The sequence below is a fragment of the Oncorhynchus mykiss genome, chromosome 12, assembly GCF_057628025.1.
Source record: "Oncorhynchus mykiss isolate SJ-2025 chromosome 12, ASM5762802v1, whole genome shotgun sequence".
NCBI classification, from domain to species: Eukaryota; Metazoa; Chordata; class Actinopteri; order Salmoniformes; family Salmonidae; genus Oncorhynchus; species Oncorhynchus mykiss.
In genome coordinates, this window is record NC_143033.1 from 94,313,538 (window position 1) to 94,333,628 (window position 20,091).

General features: G+C 44.7%; 1 protein-coding gene across 3 annotated transcripts in view; it reads right to left on the bottom strand.

Annotated features, from left to right (window-relative positions):
• LOC110511767 (cAMP-dependent protein kinase type I-beta regulatory subunit) overlaps positions 1-20,091 on the bottom strand; it is a 216,863-nt gene that overhangs the window by 19,283 nt on the left and 177,489 nt on the right. For all 3 annotated transcript variants that reach the window (XM_090194242.1, XM_090194243.1, XM_090194244.1), the window contains one exon: positions 6,860-6,981. In XM_090194242.1, coding sequence (XP_090050368.1) covers positions 6,860-6,981 — 122 coding nt within the window. The remainder of the gene's footprint in view (positions 1-6,859; positions 6,982-20,091) is intronic.

A 20,091-nucleotide genomic window follows, 5' to 3' on the forward strand; every position in this document is an offset into this window, starting at 1 on the left:
TGGTGGTTAATAGGTGATAATCAGTAATGGTAATACATGGTGGTTAATAGGTGATAATCAGTAATGGGCAGTTACCACCATCATGGGACTTCTATGCATGGTTTTAGTCTGTGTTGTTACAGCATTACAACCCACATAGTGCTTAACGCATTTAAAATGTAAAAATAAATATTGAAGCCGAAATGTAAAATATTAATATTTTTTTAAATAATTGAACTGAAACCTTTTCAAACTTAATTTAAGACATTTTAAGATGTATTAAGGCCTTTAAATCAGATAAATGAATTGAATAGTTTTTAAGACTCTTTAAGGACCCGCGGACACCCTGACATGGGATACCCATGCTGTCACCAATGAGAAAGGAATGAAAGAGTGACTCAGACAGATGATATAAAAGACAGGAGGCCTGGATGTCCCTCTGAAATTAAACCAGTGAGAAATACAGGGCTTTTTCGGCTTTCAATGGGAAATTTCCCCTATTCTTTTCCTGGGGCTTTAGAAATGACACCAGATGCCTGTTCCCGTTTAAAAAGGGCCATGTTCTCAGTGGGGTCCTGATCTGTCAGAGACACACAGGGACCAGAGAATACCCAGGGGGACAGAGGAATGGACTGACTGGGCTGAGGGCCTGCTGGAGGGGAAGTCCAGAGTCAGACAAGCGCTCTCTCTCTCTGCAAAAACAGTCTCTTTCCTTTTTGGTTCATCTCTCTCTGTGCTTTCTGCTCTCAGTGTATCTACAGTGCCTTGCGAAAGTATTCGGCCACCTTGAACTTTGCGACCGTTTGCCACATTTCAGGCTTCAAACATAAAGATATAAAACTGTATTTTTTTGTGAAGAATCAACAACAAGTGGGACACAATCATGAAGTGGGACGACATTTATTGGATATTTCAAACTTTTTTAACAAATCAAAAACTGAAAAATTGGGCGTGCAAAATTATTCAGCCTTTACTTTCAGTGCAGCAAACTCTCTCCAGAAGTTCAGTGAGGATCTCTGAATGATCCAATGTTGGCCTAAATGACTAATGATGATAAATACAATCCACCTGTGTGTAATCAAGTCTCCGTATAAATGCACCTGCACTGTGATAGTCTCAGAGGTCCGTTAAAAGCGCAGAGAGCATCATGAAGAACAAGGAACACACCAGGCAGGTCCGAGATACTGTTGTGAAGAAGTTTAAAGCCGGATTTGGATACAAAAAGATTTCCCAAGCTTTAAACATCCCAAGGAGCACTGTGCAAGCGATAATATTGAAATGGAAGGAGTATCAGACCACTGCAAATCTACCAAGACCTGGCCATCCCTCTAAACTTTCAGCTCATACAAGGAGAAGACTGATCAGAGATGCAGCCAAGAGGCCCATGATCACTCTGGATGAACTGCAGAGATCTACAGCTGAGGTGGGAGACTCTGTCCATAGGACAACAATCAGTCGTATATTGCACAAATCTGGCCTTTATGGAAGAGTGGCAAGAAGAAAGCCATTTCTTAAAGATATCCATAAAAAGTGTTGTTTAAAGTTTGCCACAAGCCACCTGGGAGACACACCAAACATGTGGAAGAAGGTGCTCTGGTCAGATGAAACCAAAATTGAACTTTTTGGCAACAATGCAAAATGTTATGTTTGGCGTAAAAGCAACACAGCTGAACACACCATCCCCACTGTCAAACATGGTGGTGGCAGCATCATGGTTTGGGCCTGCTTTTCTTCAGCAGGGACAGGGAAGATGGTTAAAATTGATGGGAAGATGGATGGAGCCAAATACAGGACCATTCTGGAAGAAAACCTGATGGAGTCTGCAAAAGACCTGAGACTGGGATGGAGATTTGTCTTCCAACAAGACAATGATCCAAAACATAAAGCAAAATCTACAATGGAATGGTTCAAAAATAAACATATCCAGGTGTTAGAATGGCCAAGTCAAAGTCCAGACCTGAATCCAATCGAGAATCTGTGGAAAGAACTGAAAACTGCTGTTCACAAATGCTCTCCATCCAACCTCACTGAGCTCGAGCTGTTTTGCAAGGAGGAATGGGAAAAAATGTCAGTCTCTCGATGTGCAAAACTGATAGAGACATACCCCAAGCGACTTACAGCTGTAATCGCAGCAAAAGGTGGCGCTACAAAGTATTAACTTAAGGGGGCTGAATAATTTTGCACGCCCAATTTTTCAGTTTTTGATTTGTTAAAAAAGTTTGAAATATCCAATAAATGTCGTTCCACTTCATGATTGTGTCCCACTTGTTGTTGATTCTTCACAAAAAAATACAGTTTTATATCTTTATGTTTGAAGCCTGAAATGTGGCAAAAGGTCGCAAAGTTCAAGGGGGCCGAATACTTTCGCAAGGCACTGTATCTCCTCTCCAGCCGGTCTCTACTATGCCTTTAGTCAGGGCCTTAGCCTACAACTGGAAGTCTAGACTCTGTAGTATGTGACCTGCCTCTCTTCTCTCTCTCACATCACCTGACCTGTAATGGAATCTAGAAACTATGAGGGGGATGGAACAGGCAATCTAGAAACAGGGAGAGGACAGCACAGTCGATCTAGAAACAGGGAGAGGACAGCACAGTCGATCTAGAAACAGGGAGAGGACAGCACAGTCAATTTAGAAACAGGGAGAGGACAGCACAGTCGATCTAGAAACAGGGAGAGGACAGCACAGTCAATTTAGAAACAGGGAGAGGACAGCACAGTCGATCTAGAAACAGGGAGAGGACAGCACAGTCGATCTAGAAACAGGGAGAGGACAACACAGTCAATTTAGAAACAGGGAGAGGACAGCACAGTCGATCTAGAAACAGGGAGAGGACAACACAGTCAATTTAGAAACAGGGAGAGGACAGCACAGTCGATCTAGAAACGAGGAGAGGACAGCACAGTCGATCTAGAAACAGGGAGAGGACAGCACAGTCGATCTAGAAACGAGGAGAGGACAGCACAGTCGATCTAGAAACGAGGAGAGGACAGCACAGTCAATCTAGAAACAGGGAGAGGATAGCACAGTCGATCTAGAAACGAGGAGAGGATAGCACAGTCGATCTAGAAACGAGGAGAGGACAGCACAGTCGATCTAGAAACGAGGAGAGGACAGCACAGTCAATGCAGCTGCCTTCCAGACTAGAGAGGATGGGAGAGGAATGTAGAAAGTGAGGGAAGGAAGGAGGTAGAGAGGGAGGGTTGTGGCTACAGTGCTGCAGGCTCATTGGTGCAGGTGGAGATGGAGAGAGAGCCAAACGGAGGGATACTTCACTCAGCAGCCTGATAATACCCCTCCAGCCCTCCAGTCTCAGCTGCGCCGTACTGGGGCTTGGCTCACAGAGCTCCATGCTAGCTAGCTACCAATCACTGGGGCTATTGTTAGGGCTGAGAGAGAAAGAGAGAGGGGGAGGGGGAATAGGGGGTAAAAGAGAGAGAGAAGAGGTAGAGCTGGAGAGAGGTTTGGAGGGGTAGAGAGAGAGAGCGTAAGGAAGAGAGAGGGAGGTAGAGAAAGAGACTAAGAGGTAGAGAGAGAAGGAGAGGGGGAGAGAGAGAGAAGAGAGAGAGAGAGGTAAAGAGTGATGAGAAGGAGAGGGGGAGAGAGGAAAATAATGAGAGCAAGCCAAGTTTAAACAGGAGGTGAGGGTTGTGAAAGGATGAGAAACAGGAGGTGAGGGTTGTTAAAGGATGAGAAACAGGAGGTGAGGGTTGTGAAAGGATGAGAAACAGGAGGTGAGGGTTGTGAAAGGATGAGAAACAGGAGGTGAGGGTTGTGAAAGGATGAGAAACAGGAGGTGAGGGTTGTGAAAGGATGAGAAACAGGAGGTGAGGGTTGTGAAAGGATGAGAAACAGGAGGTGAGGGTTGTTAAAGGATGAGAAACAGGAGGTGAGGGTTGTGAAAGGATGAGAAACAGGAGGTGAGGGTTGTGAAAGGATGAGAAACAGGAGGTGAGGGTTGTGAAAGGATGAGAAACAGGAGGTGAGGGTTGTGAAAGGATGAGAAACAGGAGGTGAGGGTTGTGAAAGGATGAGAAACAGGAGGTGAGGGTTGTGAAAGGATGAGAAACAGGAGGTGAGGGTTGTGAAAGGATGAGAAACAGGAGGTGAGGGTTGTGAAAGGATGAGAAACAGGAGGTGAAAACAACAGACCAAGAAAAGGACAGACGACGCCCCTCACACACACTGGTCCTCTTGGCTTGACCCTGATGGAACCCCTTTGTAAACTATGGAGTTAATAAAAAGTGTGTTAGGCTGACTGACTGGCTGTCAGGTGGGGGGCCCTGCTCTAAGGGGCCCTGCTCCACACAACCACAAACCTAGCAGTGTGACCAGCCCCCTTCTCCCAAACCCCTCACTCATTCACACTGTCCCTCAGAACACACGCATGCACCACGCACACAAACACACACACCTCACAACGCCACTTCGTCTGTCTCCTGGAGCCAATAAGGATGTAATCGGTTCTGATCTCAGACAAGAGGAAGTATTGATATACAACAAGACACTGGACTTCCATCATAGACATTGATACACACGTATCCACAGATATACAAAGAGCACATCACACTGACACATCACACACACTGACACACTGACACATCACACTCACTGACACATCACACTCACTGACACATCACACACACTGACACATCACACTCACTGACACATCACACACACTGACACATCACACTCACTGACACATCACACTGACACATCACACTGACACATCACACTGACACATCACACTGACACATCACACTGACACATCACACTGACACATCACACTGACACATCACACACACTGACACATCACACACACTGACACACTGACACATCACACACACTGACACATCACACACACTGACACACTGACACATCACACACACTGACACATCACACTGACACATCACACTGACACATCACACTGACACATCACACACACTGACACTTCACACACACTGACACATCACACTGACACATCACACACACTGACACATCACACTGACACATCACACACACTGACACATCACACTGACACATCACACACACTGACACATCACACTGACACATCACACACACTGACACATCACACTGACACATCACACACACTGACACACTGACACATCACACACACTGACACATCACACTGACACACTGACACATCACACTGACACATCATACTGACACATCACACTGACACACTGACACATCACACTGACACATCACACACACTGACACATCACACTGACACATCACACACACTGACACATCACACTGACACATCACACACACTGACACATCACACTGACACATCACACACACTGACACACCACACACACTGACACATCACACTGACACATCACACTGACACATCACACTGACACATCACACACACTGACACATCACACACACTGACACATCACACTGACACATCACACACACTGACACATCACACTGACACATCACACACACTGACACATCACACTGACACATCACACACACTGACACATCACACTGACACATCACACACACTGACACATCACACTGACACATCACACACACTGACACATCACACTGACACATCACACACACTGACACACTGACACATCACACACACTGACACATCACACTGACACACTGACACATCACACTGACACATCACACTGACACATCACACTGACACACTGACACATCACACTGACACATCACACACACTGACACATCACACTGACACATCACACACACTGACACATCACACTGACACATCACACACACTGACACATCACACTGACACATCACACACACTGACACACTGACACATCACACACACTGACACATCACACTGACACACTGACACATCACACTGACACATCACACACACTGACACATCACACTGACACACTGACACATCACACTGACACACTGACACATCACACTGACACACTGACACATCACACACACTGACACATCACACTGACACATCACACACACTGACACATCACACTGACACATCACACACACTGACACACTGACACATCACACACACTGACACACTGACACATCACACACACTGACACATCACACACACTGACACATCACACACACTGACACACTGACACATCACACACACTGACACATCACACTGACACACTGACACATCACACACACTGACACATCACACACACTGACACACTGACACATCACACACACTGACACATCACACTCACTGACACACTGACACATCACACTCACTGACACACTGACACACCACACACACTGACACATCACACACACTGACACACTGACACATCACACTCACTGACACATCACACACACTGACACACTGACACATCACACTCACTGACACACTGACACATCACACACACTGACACACTGACACATCACACTCACTGACACATCACACACACTGACACATCACACACACTGACACATCACACTCACTGACACACTGACACATCATACACACTGACACACTGACACATCATTCACACTGACACACTGACACATCATACACACTGACACAGTGACACAAAGTCAGATTCTACAGCCACAAAGTCAGATTCTACAGCCACAAAGTCAGATTCTACAGCCACAAAGTCAGATTCTACAGCCACAAAGTCAGATTCTACAGCCACAAAGTCAAAATTGGCAACAGAAATGAGCTTTTTGTTTGTATTTTAATGTGAAGGTTAGGCATAAGGTTAGCAGTGTGGTTAAGGTTAGGGTTCAAATCTAATTTTAAGAAGATACATTGTAGAAATAGGTGAGGTTTAGCCATATTGAAGACTTTGTGGCTGTGGAAACTAGTGACAACAAGAAAAAGACATGCGTACACACAAACACACACACTCCTGTACCTCTGTGATGATGAAGAAGTCATCTCCGGGGTCTCCCTGTACCACGATCTTCTCCCCGTCCTCAAACTGGACCGGCTCCAGAGAATCAGCTACAGTCAGACGCTCCCACTTGTCCAGAGACTCTGCAGGGGGACAAGAGGGTCAACAACAGAGACAAACACTAATATTAGGCCATACGAACATATACACACACACACACACACACACACACACACACACACACACACACACACACACACACACACACACACACACACACACACACACACACACACACACACACACACACACATTCCTATGTTGAGAGACAGGCCCTCAATGCATACATGAGTTAGTGTGTACTGTAGTCAGTCAATGGGTTGAGGTTTCATCACACAAGGATCTGACTATTAGATGATCTCTTTAATACAGTTTGTGGGAGGAGACTGTGTGTCCAGTATGATTGGTGCTGAGTGTTAGAATGTAGGTGTAGGGAATATCCAATTGGCTTATTGACAGAGGGGAAATAGGAAGGCACTGACAGTGCTGATTTCTACTGGCCCCTATGCAGCAGTGTTGGGGAATAAGTGTGTGTGTGTGTGTGTGTGTGTGTGTGTGTGTGTGTGTGTGTGTGAGCGTCCCCCGCTGTGCTGGCCACAGTAGATAATGGCTCCTGTTTAAACACTCATATCTAATTGGGGCTCCCCTCCTTCCTACCTCACACTAATCCACTCACTCAGCAAGAGACATTACCTCCCTCCCATCTCCTCCTCCTCTCCCCATCCCTCCTCTCCCTCCCGTTCTCCCTCCTCTCCCCCGTCCCTCTTCTCCCCCTCTCCCCCCATCTTCCTCCATCCCTCCTCTCCTCCCCCCTCCCTCCTCTCCATCCCCCCCCTGCTCTCCCATCTCCCTCCTCTCCATCTCCTCTCCCCCCTCCCTCATCCCCCTCTCCTCCCGCCATCCCTGCTCTCCTCTCCCCCTCCTCCTCCTCCTCCATCTCCCTCCTCATCATCTCATCTCCCCCCTCCTCCTCCATCTCCTCTCCCCCCTCCCTCATCCTCCCTCATCCTCCCTCCTCTCCCCCATTTTCCAAGTAAAGAGACAGGACTAACAGCTACCATTCATAGTGTATGACCACATCAGGGTGTGTATACTGTGTAGCAGTACAGTAGCATTTCAGTAGAAGGCTACACAGGGCTCTGAAGGAGTGATTCAGCAGAGTGGATGTTTCTAGAAGGTGAGGGTATTTTCAGGTCTTGGCTATAAAAAGGTCTTATACTTGGAAATGCGCTAAATACATTAATGCAAAAGTCAGCCATATATAGTATAGTGAACCATCACTGACAACCACATTTACTAAATTTAACTCCAATATTATTATCCAATTCATAGGTTTACCTTTCAAGTTAAGGGTTATGTGAGTTGTGTGGGTGAGCTGCGGCTCCATACCTCCCCCAAAATGCAGCCCTCAACTTAACCATTCCGAATGAATGCCTAAACTTAACCTTCGACATCTGACGTTTACAGACAAGCGTCTGGTTCTGCAGTGGGACTGTGAGAGCTTGTTGTGTGTGTGCGTTATTGGCACGGCAACATTGCCAAAGCAAGTGAAGTAGATAATAAACAGAAGTGAAATAAACAATACAAATGAACAGTAAACATTACACTCACAAAAGTTCAAAAAAATAAAGACATTTCAAATGTCATATAATTCATACAGTGTTGTAATGATGTGCAAATAGTTAAAGTACAACATGGAAAATAAATAAGCATAAATATGGGTTGTATTTACAATGGTGTGTGTTCTTCACTGGTTGCTCTTTTCTTGTGGATCTGTGCAGCTCAGTTTCCACCTCATTTTGTGGCAGTGTGCACATAGCCTGTCTTCTCTTGAGAGCCAGGTTGAGGCCTGTCTCAATAGCAAGGCTATGCTCACTGAGTCTGTACATAGTCAAAGCTTTCCTTAAGTTTGGGTCAGTCACAGTGGTCAGGTATTCTGCTACTGTGTACTCTCTGTTTAGGTCCAAATAGCATTCTAGTTTACTCTGTTCTGTTTTTTAAATTCTTTCCAATGTGTCAAGTAATTATCTTTCTGTTTTCTCATGATTTGGTTGGGTCTAATAGTGTTGCTGTCCTGGGGCTCTGTGGGGTCTGTTTGTGTTTGTGAACAGAGCCCCAGGACCAGCTTGCTTAGGGGACTCTTCTCCAGGTTCATCTCTCTGTAGGTGATGGATTTGTTTGGAAATCGCTTCCATTTAGGTGGTTGTAGAATTTAACCGCTCTTTTCTGGATTTTGATAATTAGTGGGTATCGGCCTAATTCTGCATTGCTTGGTGTTTTAAGTTGCACATTGAAGATATTTGGTGTTTGTCCCATTTTGTGAATTATTGGTTGGTGGGCGGACCTCTGACCACACAACCATGAAGGGCAATGGGTTTGGTATGAATTGGTATGTCAAATTTTATGTTCCTTTTGATGGCATAGAATGCCCTTCTTGCCTTGTCTCTCAGATCGTTCACAGCTTTGTGGAAGTTACCTGTGGTGCTGATGTTTAGGCCGAGGTATGTATCGTGTTTTTTTGTGTGCTCTAGGGCAACGGTGTCTCGATGTGTCTCTCTCTCTAGACCACATGTCAAACTCATTCCACAGAGGACCGAGAGTCTGCAGGTTTTCGCTCCTCCCTTGTACTTGATTGATGAGTTAAGCTTACTAATTACTAAAGAACTGCCCTCCCCTGGTTGTCTAGTGCTTAATTGAAAGGAATAAACTAAAACCAGCAGACACTAGGCTCTCCATGGAATGAGTTAGAAACCCCTGCTCTAGACTGTTGTATCGCCATAGTGAGATCCTCTAGAAGATGTTGAAGTAACTAACAGCTACCTCAGTCTCTGTCAGTCTCCTCACAGTATCATCATTTCACACTCTGCCGAGCCTTCACCCCACTTAACTAACCCCCTTCACTGGGGGCACACTGGTCATTGGGTGTGTGTCTGGGTAAAAGAGAGAGAGTGTGTGTGTGTGTGTCTGCCTGTGTGTCTGCCACCAGAGAGCATGTTATTTATTCTCTTCCCCTTTTAACCCTAAACAACATCAAGGGATTGTACCCAGTTTCGTGGCTGTCGCCGAATTCAAAGACAAACAAAAACACTCCTGCCTCCATCCCTTCCTCCCTCCCTCCCTCTCTTCCTCCTCAAAGGAGGGAGGAGAAAAGAGAGGGAAGAAAATAAGTTTGAAGAGAGAGGTGGGTGTTTGAATACGGGCCTTGTTGGGGCCGTAAAAGGAGATACGTGGGGGAAAAGAAAATGAGAGTTAGAGGAGGATAGAGCTGAGGAGGAGGATGAAGAGGAGGAGGAGGATGAAGAGGAGGAGGAGGAGGAGGAAGAGGAGGAGGAGGAAGGAGGAGGAGGATGAGGAAGAGGAGGAGGATAGAGCTGAGGAGGAGGAGGAGGAGGAGAGAGGAGGAGGAAGAGGAGGAAGATGAGGAAGAGGAGGAGTTCCAGTTGCAACACTCACTAGCGAGTTCCAAACTGCCTCTAGAAGCAAAGTCAACACAAGAACTGTTCGTCGGGAGCTTCCTGAAATGGGTTTCCATGGCCGAGCAGCAGCACACAAGCCTAAGATCACCATGCGCAATGCCAAGCGTTGGCTGCAGTGGTGTAAAGCTTGGTCCATTGAAATCTGGAGCAGTGGAAAAGTTTGGTGGAGGAGGAATAATGGTCTGGGGTTGTTTTTCATTGTTCGGGCTACAGACCCCTTAGTTCCAGTGAAGGGAATGACATTCTAGACCATTCTGTGATCCCAACTTTTTAGCAACAGTTTGGGGAAGGCCCTGTACTGTTTCAGCATGACAATGCCCCCATGCACAAAGCGAGGTCCATAAAATAAATGTTTTTTTGTCGAGATTGGTGTGGAAGAACTTGACTGGCCTGCACAGAGCCCTGACCTCAAACCCATCCAGCACCTTATGGATGAATTGGAACACCGACTGCGAGCCAGGCCGAATTGCCCAACATCCGAGCCCGACCTCACTAATGCTCTTGTGGCTGAATGGAAGCAAGTCCCCGCAATAATGTTCCAACATCTAGTGGAAAGACTTCCCAGAAGACTGGAGGCTGTGGTAGCAGCAAAAGGGGGACCAAGATGAGATGTTTGAGGAGCAGGTGTCCACATAGTTTTGGTCATGTAGTGTATCATGAAAGTAGGTTGAGAGAGAGATGGACCCTCACATCACATACACACTGTAAAGACAGAGAGATGGACCCTCACATCACATACACACTGTAAAGACAGAAAGAGATAGACCCTCACATCACATACACACTGTAAAGACAGAGAGAGATGGACCCTCACATCACATACACACTGTAGGGAGAGAGAGATAGACCATCACATCACAAACACACTGTAAAGACAGAGAGATGGACCCTCACATCACATACACACTGTAAAGACAGAGAGATGGACCCTCACATCACATACACACTGTAAAGACAGAGAGAGATAGACCCTCACATCACATACACACTGTAAAGACAGAGAGAGATAGACCCTCACATCACATACACACTGTAAAGACAGAGAGAGATAGACCCTCACATCACATACACACTGTAAAGACAGAGAGAGATGGACCCTCACATCACATACACACTGTAAAGACAGAGAGAGATGGACCCTCACATCACATACACACTGTAAAGACAGAGAGAGATAGACCCTCACATCACATACACACTGTAAAGACAGAGAGAGATAGACCCTCACATCACATACACACTGTAAAGACAGAGAGATAGACCCTCACATCACATACACACTGTGAAGACAGAGAGAGATAGACCCTCACATCACATACACACTGTGAAGACAGAGAGAGATAGACCCTCACATCACATACACACTGTGAAGACAGAGAGAGATAGACCCTCACATCACATACACACTGTAAAGACAGAGAGAGATAGACCCTCACATCACATACACACTGTAAAGACAGAGAGATGGACCCTCACATCACATACACACTGTAAAGACAGAGCGAGATAGACCCTCACATCACATACACACTGTAAAGACAGAGAGTGATAGACCCTCACATCACATACACACTGTAAAGACAGAGAGAGATAGACCCTCACATCACATACACACTGTAAAGACAGAGAGAGATGGACCCTCACATCACATACACACTGTAAAGACAGAGAGAGATGGACCCTCACATCACATACACACTGTAAAGACAGAGAGAGATAGACCCTCACATCACATACACACTGTAAAGACAGAGAGAGATAGACCCTCACATCACATACACACTGTAAAGACAGAGAGATAGACCCTCACATCACATACACACTGTGAAGACAGAGAGAGATAGACCCTCACATCACTTACACACTGTGAAGACAGAGAGAGATAGACCCTCACATCACATACACACTGTAAAGACAGAGAGAGATAGACCCTCACATCACATACACACTGTAAAGACAGAGAGAGATGGACCCTCACATCACATACACACTGTAAAGACAGAGAGAGATGGACCCTCACATCACATACACACTGTAAAGACAGAGAGAGATAGACCCTCACATCACATACACACTGTAAAGACAGAGAGAGATAGACCCTCACATCACATACACACTGTAAAGACAGAGAGATAGACCCTCACATCACATACACACTGTGAAGACAGAGAGAGATAGACCCTCACATCACATACACACTGTGAAGACAGAGAGAGATAGACCCTCACATCACATACACACTGTGAAGACAGAGAGAGATAGACCCTCACATCACATACACACTGTAAAGACAGAGAGAGATAGACCCTCACATCACATACACACTGTAAAGACAGAGAGATGGACCCTCACATCACATACACACTGTAAAGACAGAGAGATAGACCCTCAAATCACATACACACTGTAAAAACAGAGAGATAGACACTCACATCACATACACACTGTAAAGACAGAGAGATAGACCCTCACATCACATACACACTGTAAAGACAGAGAGAGATAGACCCTCACATCACATACACACTGTAAAGACAGAGAGATAGACCCTCACATCACATACACACTGTAAAGACAGAGAGAGATAGACCCTCACATCACATACACACTGTAAAGACAGAGAGAGATAGACCCTCACATCACATACACACTGTAAAGACAGAGAGAGATAGACCCTCACATCACATACACACTGTAAAGACAGAGAGAGAGACCCTCACATCACATACACACTGTAAAGACAGAGAGAGAGACCCTCACATCACATACACACTGTAAAGACAGAGAGAGATAGACCCTCACATAACATACACACTGTAAAGACAGAGAGAGATAGACCCTCACATCACATACACACTGTAAAGACAGAGAGATGGACCCTCACATCACATACACACTGTAAAGAGAGAGAGATAGACCCTCACATCACATACACACTGTAAAGACAGAGAGAGAGACCCTCACATCACATACACACTGTAAAGACAGAGGGAGATAGACCCTCACATCACATACACACTGTAAAGACAGAGAGATGGACCCTCACATCACGTACACACTGTAAAGACAGAGAGAGCTAGACCCTCACATCACATACACACTGTAAAGACAGAGAGAGATAGACCCTCACATCACATACACACTGTAAAGACAGAGAGAGATAGACCCTCACATCACATACACACTGTAAAGACAGAGAGAGATGGACCCTCACATCACATACACACTGTAAAGACAGAGATAGATGGACCCTCACATCACATACACACTGTAAAGACAGAGAGAGATAGACCCTCACATCACATACACACTGTAAAGACAGAGAGAGATAGACCCTCACATCACATACACACTGTAAAGACAGAGAGATAGACCCTCACATCACATACACACTGTGAAGACAGAGAGAGATAGACCCTCACATCACATACACACTGTGAAGACAGAGAGAGATAGACCCTCACATCACATACACACTGTGAAGACAGAGAGAGATAGACCCTCACATCACATACACACTGTAAAGACAGAGAGAGATAGACCCTCACATCACATACACACTGTAAAAACAGAGAGAGATAGACTATCACATCACATACACACTGTAAAGACAGAGAGAGATAGACCCTCACATCACATACACACTGTAAAGACAGAGAGAGATAGACCCTCACATCACATACACACTGTAAAGACAGAGAGAGATAGACCCTCACATCACATACACACTGTAAAGACAGAGAGAGATAGACCCTCACATCACATACACACTGTAAAGACAGAGAGAGATAGACCCTCACATCACATACACACTGTAAAGACAGAGAGAGATAGACCCTCACATCACATACACACTGTAAAGACAGAGAGAGATAGACCCTCACATCACATACACACTGTAAAGACAGAGAGAGAGACCCTCACATCACATACACACTGTAAAGACAGAGAGAGAGACCCTCACATCACATACACACTGTAAAGACAGAGAGAGATAGACCCTCACATCACATACACACTGTAAAGACAGAGAGATAGACCCTCACATCACATACACACTGTAAAGACAGAGAGATGGACCCTCACATCACATACACACTGTAAAGACAGAGAGAGATAGACCCTCACATCACATACACACTGTAAAGACAGAGAGATGGACCCTCACATCACATACACACTGTAAAGACAGAGAGAGATAGACCCTCACATCACATACACACTGTAAAGACAGAGAGAGATAGACCCTCACATCACATACACACTGTAAAGACAGAGAGAGATATACCCTCACATCACATACACACTGTAAAGAGAGAGAGATAGACCCTCACATCACATACACACTGTAAAGACAGAGAGAGATAGACCCTCACATCACATACACACTGTAAAGACAGAGAGAGATAGACCCTCACATCACATACACACTGTAAAGAGAGAGAGATAGACCCTCACATCACATACACACTGTAAAGACAGAGAGAGATAGACCCTCACATCACATACACACTGTAAAGACAGAGAGAGATAGACTATCACATCACATACACACTGTAAAGACAGAGAGAGATAGACCCTCACATCACATACACACTGTAAAGACAGAGAGAGATATACCCTCACGTCACATACACACTGTAAAGAGAGAGAGATAGACCCTCACATCACATACACACTGTAAAGACAGAGAGAGATAGACCCTCACATCACATACACACTGTAAAGACAGAGAGAGATAGACCCTCACATCACATACACACTGTAAAGAGAGAGAGATATACCCTCACATCACATACACACTGTAAAGACAGAGAGAGATAGACCCTCAAATCACATACACACTGTAAAAACAGAGAGATAGACACTCACATCACATACACACTGTAAAGACAGAGAGAGATAGACCCTCACATCACATACACACTGTAAAGACAGAGAGAGATAGACCCTCACATCACATACACACTGTAAAGACAGAGAGATGGACCCTCACATCACATACACACTGTAAAGACAGAGAGAGATAGACCCTCACATCACATACACACTGTAAAGACAGAGAGAGAGACCCTCACATCACATACACACTGTAAAGACAGAGAGAGATAGACCCTCACATCACATACACACTGTAAAGACAGAGAGAGATAGACCCTCACATAACATACACACTGTAAAGACAGAGAGAGATAGACCCTCACATCACATACACACTGTAAAGACAGAGAGATGGACCCTCACATCACATACACACTGTAAAGAGAGAGAGATAGACCCTCACATCACATACACACTGTAAAGACAGAGAGAGAGACCCTCACATCACATACACACTGTAAAGACAGAGGGAGATAGACCCTCACATCACATACACACTGTAAAGACAGAGAGATGGACCCTCACATCACGTACACACTGTAAAGACAGAGAGAGCTAGACCCTCACATCACATACACACTGTAAAGACAGAGAGAGATAGACCCTCACATCACATACACACTGTAAAGACAGAGAGAGATAGACCCTCACATCACATACACACTGTAAAGACAGAGAGAGATGGACCCTCACATCACATACACACTGTAAAGACAGAGATAGATGGACCCTCACATCACATACACACTGTAAAGACAGAGAGAGATAGACCCTCACATCACATACACACTGTAAAGACAGAGAGAGATAGACCCTCACATCACATACACACTGTAAAGACAGAGAGATAGACCCTCACATCACATACACACTGTGAAGACAGAGAGAGATAGACCCTCACATCACATACACACTGTGAAGACAGAGAGAGATAGACCCTCACATCACATACACACTGTGAAGACAGAGAGAGATAGACCCTCACATCACATACACACTGTAAAGACAGAGAGAGATAGACCCTCACATCACATACACACTGTAAAGACAGAGAGATGGACCCTCACATCACATACACACTGTAAAGACAGAGAGATAGACCCTCAAATCACATACACACTGTAAAAACAGAGAGATAGACCCTCACATCACATACACACTGTAAAGACAGAGAGATAGACCCTCACATCACATACACACTGTAAAGACAGAGAGAGATAGACCCTCACATCACATACACACTGTAAAGACAGAGAGATAGACCCTCACATCACATACACACTGTAAAGACAGAGAGAGATAGACCCTCACATCACATACACACTGTAAAGACAGAGAGAGATAGACCCTCACATCACATACACACTGTAAAGACAGAGAGAGATAGACCCTCACATCACATACACACTGTAAAGACAGAGAGAGATAGACTATCACATCACATACACACTGTAAAGACAGAGAGAGATAGACCCTCACATCACATACACACTGTAAAGACAGAGAGAGATAGACCCTCACATCACATACACACTGTAAAGACAGAGAGAGATAGACTATCACATCACATACACACTGTAAAGACAGAGAGAGATAGACCCTCACATCACATACACACTGTAAAGACAGAGAGAGATAGACCCTCACATCACATACACACTGTAAAGACAGAGAGAGATAGACCCTCACATCACATACACACTGTAAAGACAGAGAGAGATAGACCCTCACATCACATACACACTGTAAAGACAGAGAGAGATAGACCCTCACATCACATACACACTGTAAAGACAGAGAGAGATAGACCCTCACATCACATACACACTGTAAAGACAGAGAGAGAGACCCTCACATCACATACACACTGTAAAGACAGAGAGAGAGACCCTCACATCACATACACACTGTAAAGACAGAGAGAGATAGACCCTCACATCACATACACACTGTAAAGACAGAGAGATAGACCCTCACATCACATACACACTGTAAAGACAGAGAGATGGACCCTCACATCACATACACACTGTAAAGACAGAGAGAGATAGACCCTCACATCACATACACACTGTAAAGACAGAGAGATGGACCCTCACATCACATACACACTGTAAAGACAGAGAGAGATAGACCCTCACATCACATACACACTGTAAAGACAGAGAGAGATAGACCCTCACATCACATACACACTGTAAAGACAGAGAGAGATATACCCTCACATCACATACACACTGTAAAGAGAGAGAGATAGACCCTCACATCACATACACACTGTAAAGACAGAGAGAGATAGACCCTCACATCACATACACACTGTAAAGACAGAGAGAGATAGACCCTCACATCACATACACACTGTAAAGAGAGAGAGATAGACCCTCACATCACATACACACTGTAAAGACAGAGAGAGATAGACCCTCACATCACATACACACTGTAAAGACAGAGAGAGATAGACTATCACATCACATACACACTGTAAAGACAGAGAGAGATAGACCCTCACATCACATACACACTGTAAAGACAGAGAGAGATATACCCTCACATCACATACACACTGTAAAGAGAGAGAGATAGACCCTCACATCACATACACACTGTAAAGACAGAGAGAGATAGACCCTCACATCACATACACACTGTAAAGAGAGAGAGATATACCCTCACATCACATACACACTGTAAAGACAGAGAGAGATAGACCCTCACATCACATACACACTGTAAAGACAGAGAGAGATAGACTATCACATCACATACACACTGTAAAGACAGAGAGAGATAGACCCTCACATCACATACACACTGTAAAGACAGAGAGAGAGACCCTCACATCACATACACACTGTAAAGACAGAGAGAGATAGACCCTCACATCACATACACACTGTAAAGACAGAGAGAGATAGACTATCACATCACATACACACTGTAAAGACAGAGAGATAGACCCTCACATCACATACACACTGTAAAGACAGAGAGATGGACCCTCACATCACATACACACTGTAAAGACAGAGAGAGATAGACCCTCACATCACATACACACTGTAAAGACAGAGAGATGGACCCTCACATCACATACACACTGTAAAGACAGAGAGAGATAGACCCTCACATCACATACACACTGTAAAGACAGAGAGAGATAGACCCTCACATCACATACACACTGTAAAGACAGAGAGAGATATACCCTCACATCACATACACACTGTAAAGACAGAGAGATGGACCCTCACATCACATACACACTGTAAAGACAGAGAGAGATAGACCCTCACATCACATACACACTGTAAAGACAGAGAGAGATAGACCCTCACATCACATACACACTGTAAAGACAGAGAGATGGACCCTCACATCACATACACACTGTAAAGACAGAGAGAGATAGACCCTCACATCACATACACACTGTAAAGACAGAGAGATAGACCCTCACATCACATACACACTGTAAAGACAGAGAGAGATAGACCCTCACATCACATACACACTGTAAAGACAGAGAGAGATAGACCCTCACATCACATACACACTGTAAAGAGAGAGAGATAGACCCTCACATCACATACACACTGTAAAGACAGAGAGAGATAGACCCTCACATCACATACACACTGTAAAGACAGAGAGAGATAGACTATCACATCACATACACACTGTAAAGACAGAGAGAGATAGACCCTCACATCACATACACACTGTAAAGACAGAGAGAGATATACCCTCACATCACATACACACTGTAAAGAGAGAGAGATGGACCCTCACATTACATACACACTGTAAAGACAGAGAGAGATAGACCCTCACATCACATACACACTGTAAAGAGAGAGAGATATACCCTCACATCACATACACACTGTAAAGACAGAGAGAGATAGACCCTCACATCACATACACACTGTAAAGACAGAGAGAGATATACCCTCACATCACATACACACTGTAAAGAGAGAGAGATAGACCCTCACATCACATACACACTGTAAAGAGAGAGAGATATACCCTCACATCACATACACACTGTAAAGACAGAGAGAGATAGACCCTCACATCACATACACACTGTAAAGACAGAGAGAGATAGACTATCACATCACATACACACTGTAAAGACAGAGAGAGATAGACCCTCACATCACATACACACTGTAAAGACAGAGAGAGAGACCCTCACATCACATACACACTGTAAAGACAGAGAGAGATAGACCCTCACATCACATACACACTGTAAAGACAGAGAGAGATAGACTATCACATCACATACACACTGTAAAGACAGAGAGAGATAGACCCTCACATCACATACACACTGTAAAGACAGAGAGAGAGACCCTCACATCACATACACACTGTAAAGACAGAGAGAGATAGACCCTCACATCACATACACACTGTAAAGACAGCGAGAGATAGACCCTCACATCACATACACACTGTAAAGACAGAGAGAGAGACCCTCACATCACATACACACTGTAAAGACAGAGAGAGATAGACCCTCACATCACATACACACTGTAAAGACAGAGAGAGATAGACCCTCACATCACATACACACTGTAAAGACAGAGAGAGATAGACTATCACATCACATACACACTGTAAAGACAGAGAGAGAGAGACCCTCACATCACATACACACTGTAAAGACAGAGAGAGATAGACTCTCACATCACATACACACTGTAAAGACAGAGAGATAGACCCTCACATCACATACACACTGTAAAGACAGAGAGAGATAGACTCTCACATCACATACACACTGTAAAGACAGAGAGAGAGAGACCCTCACATCAC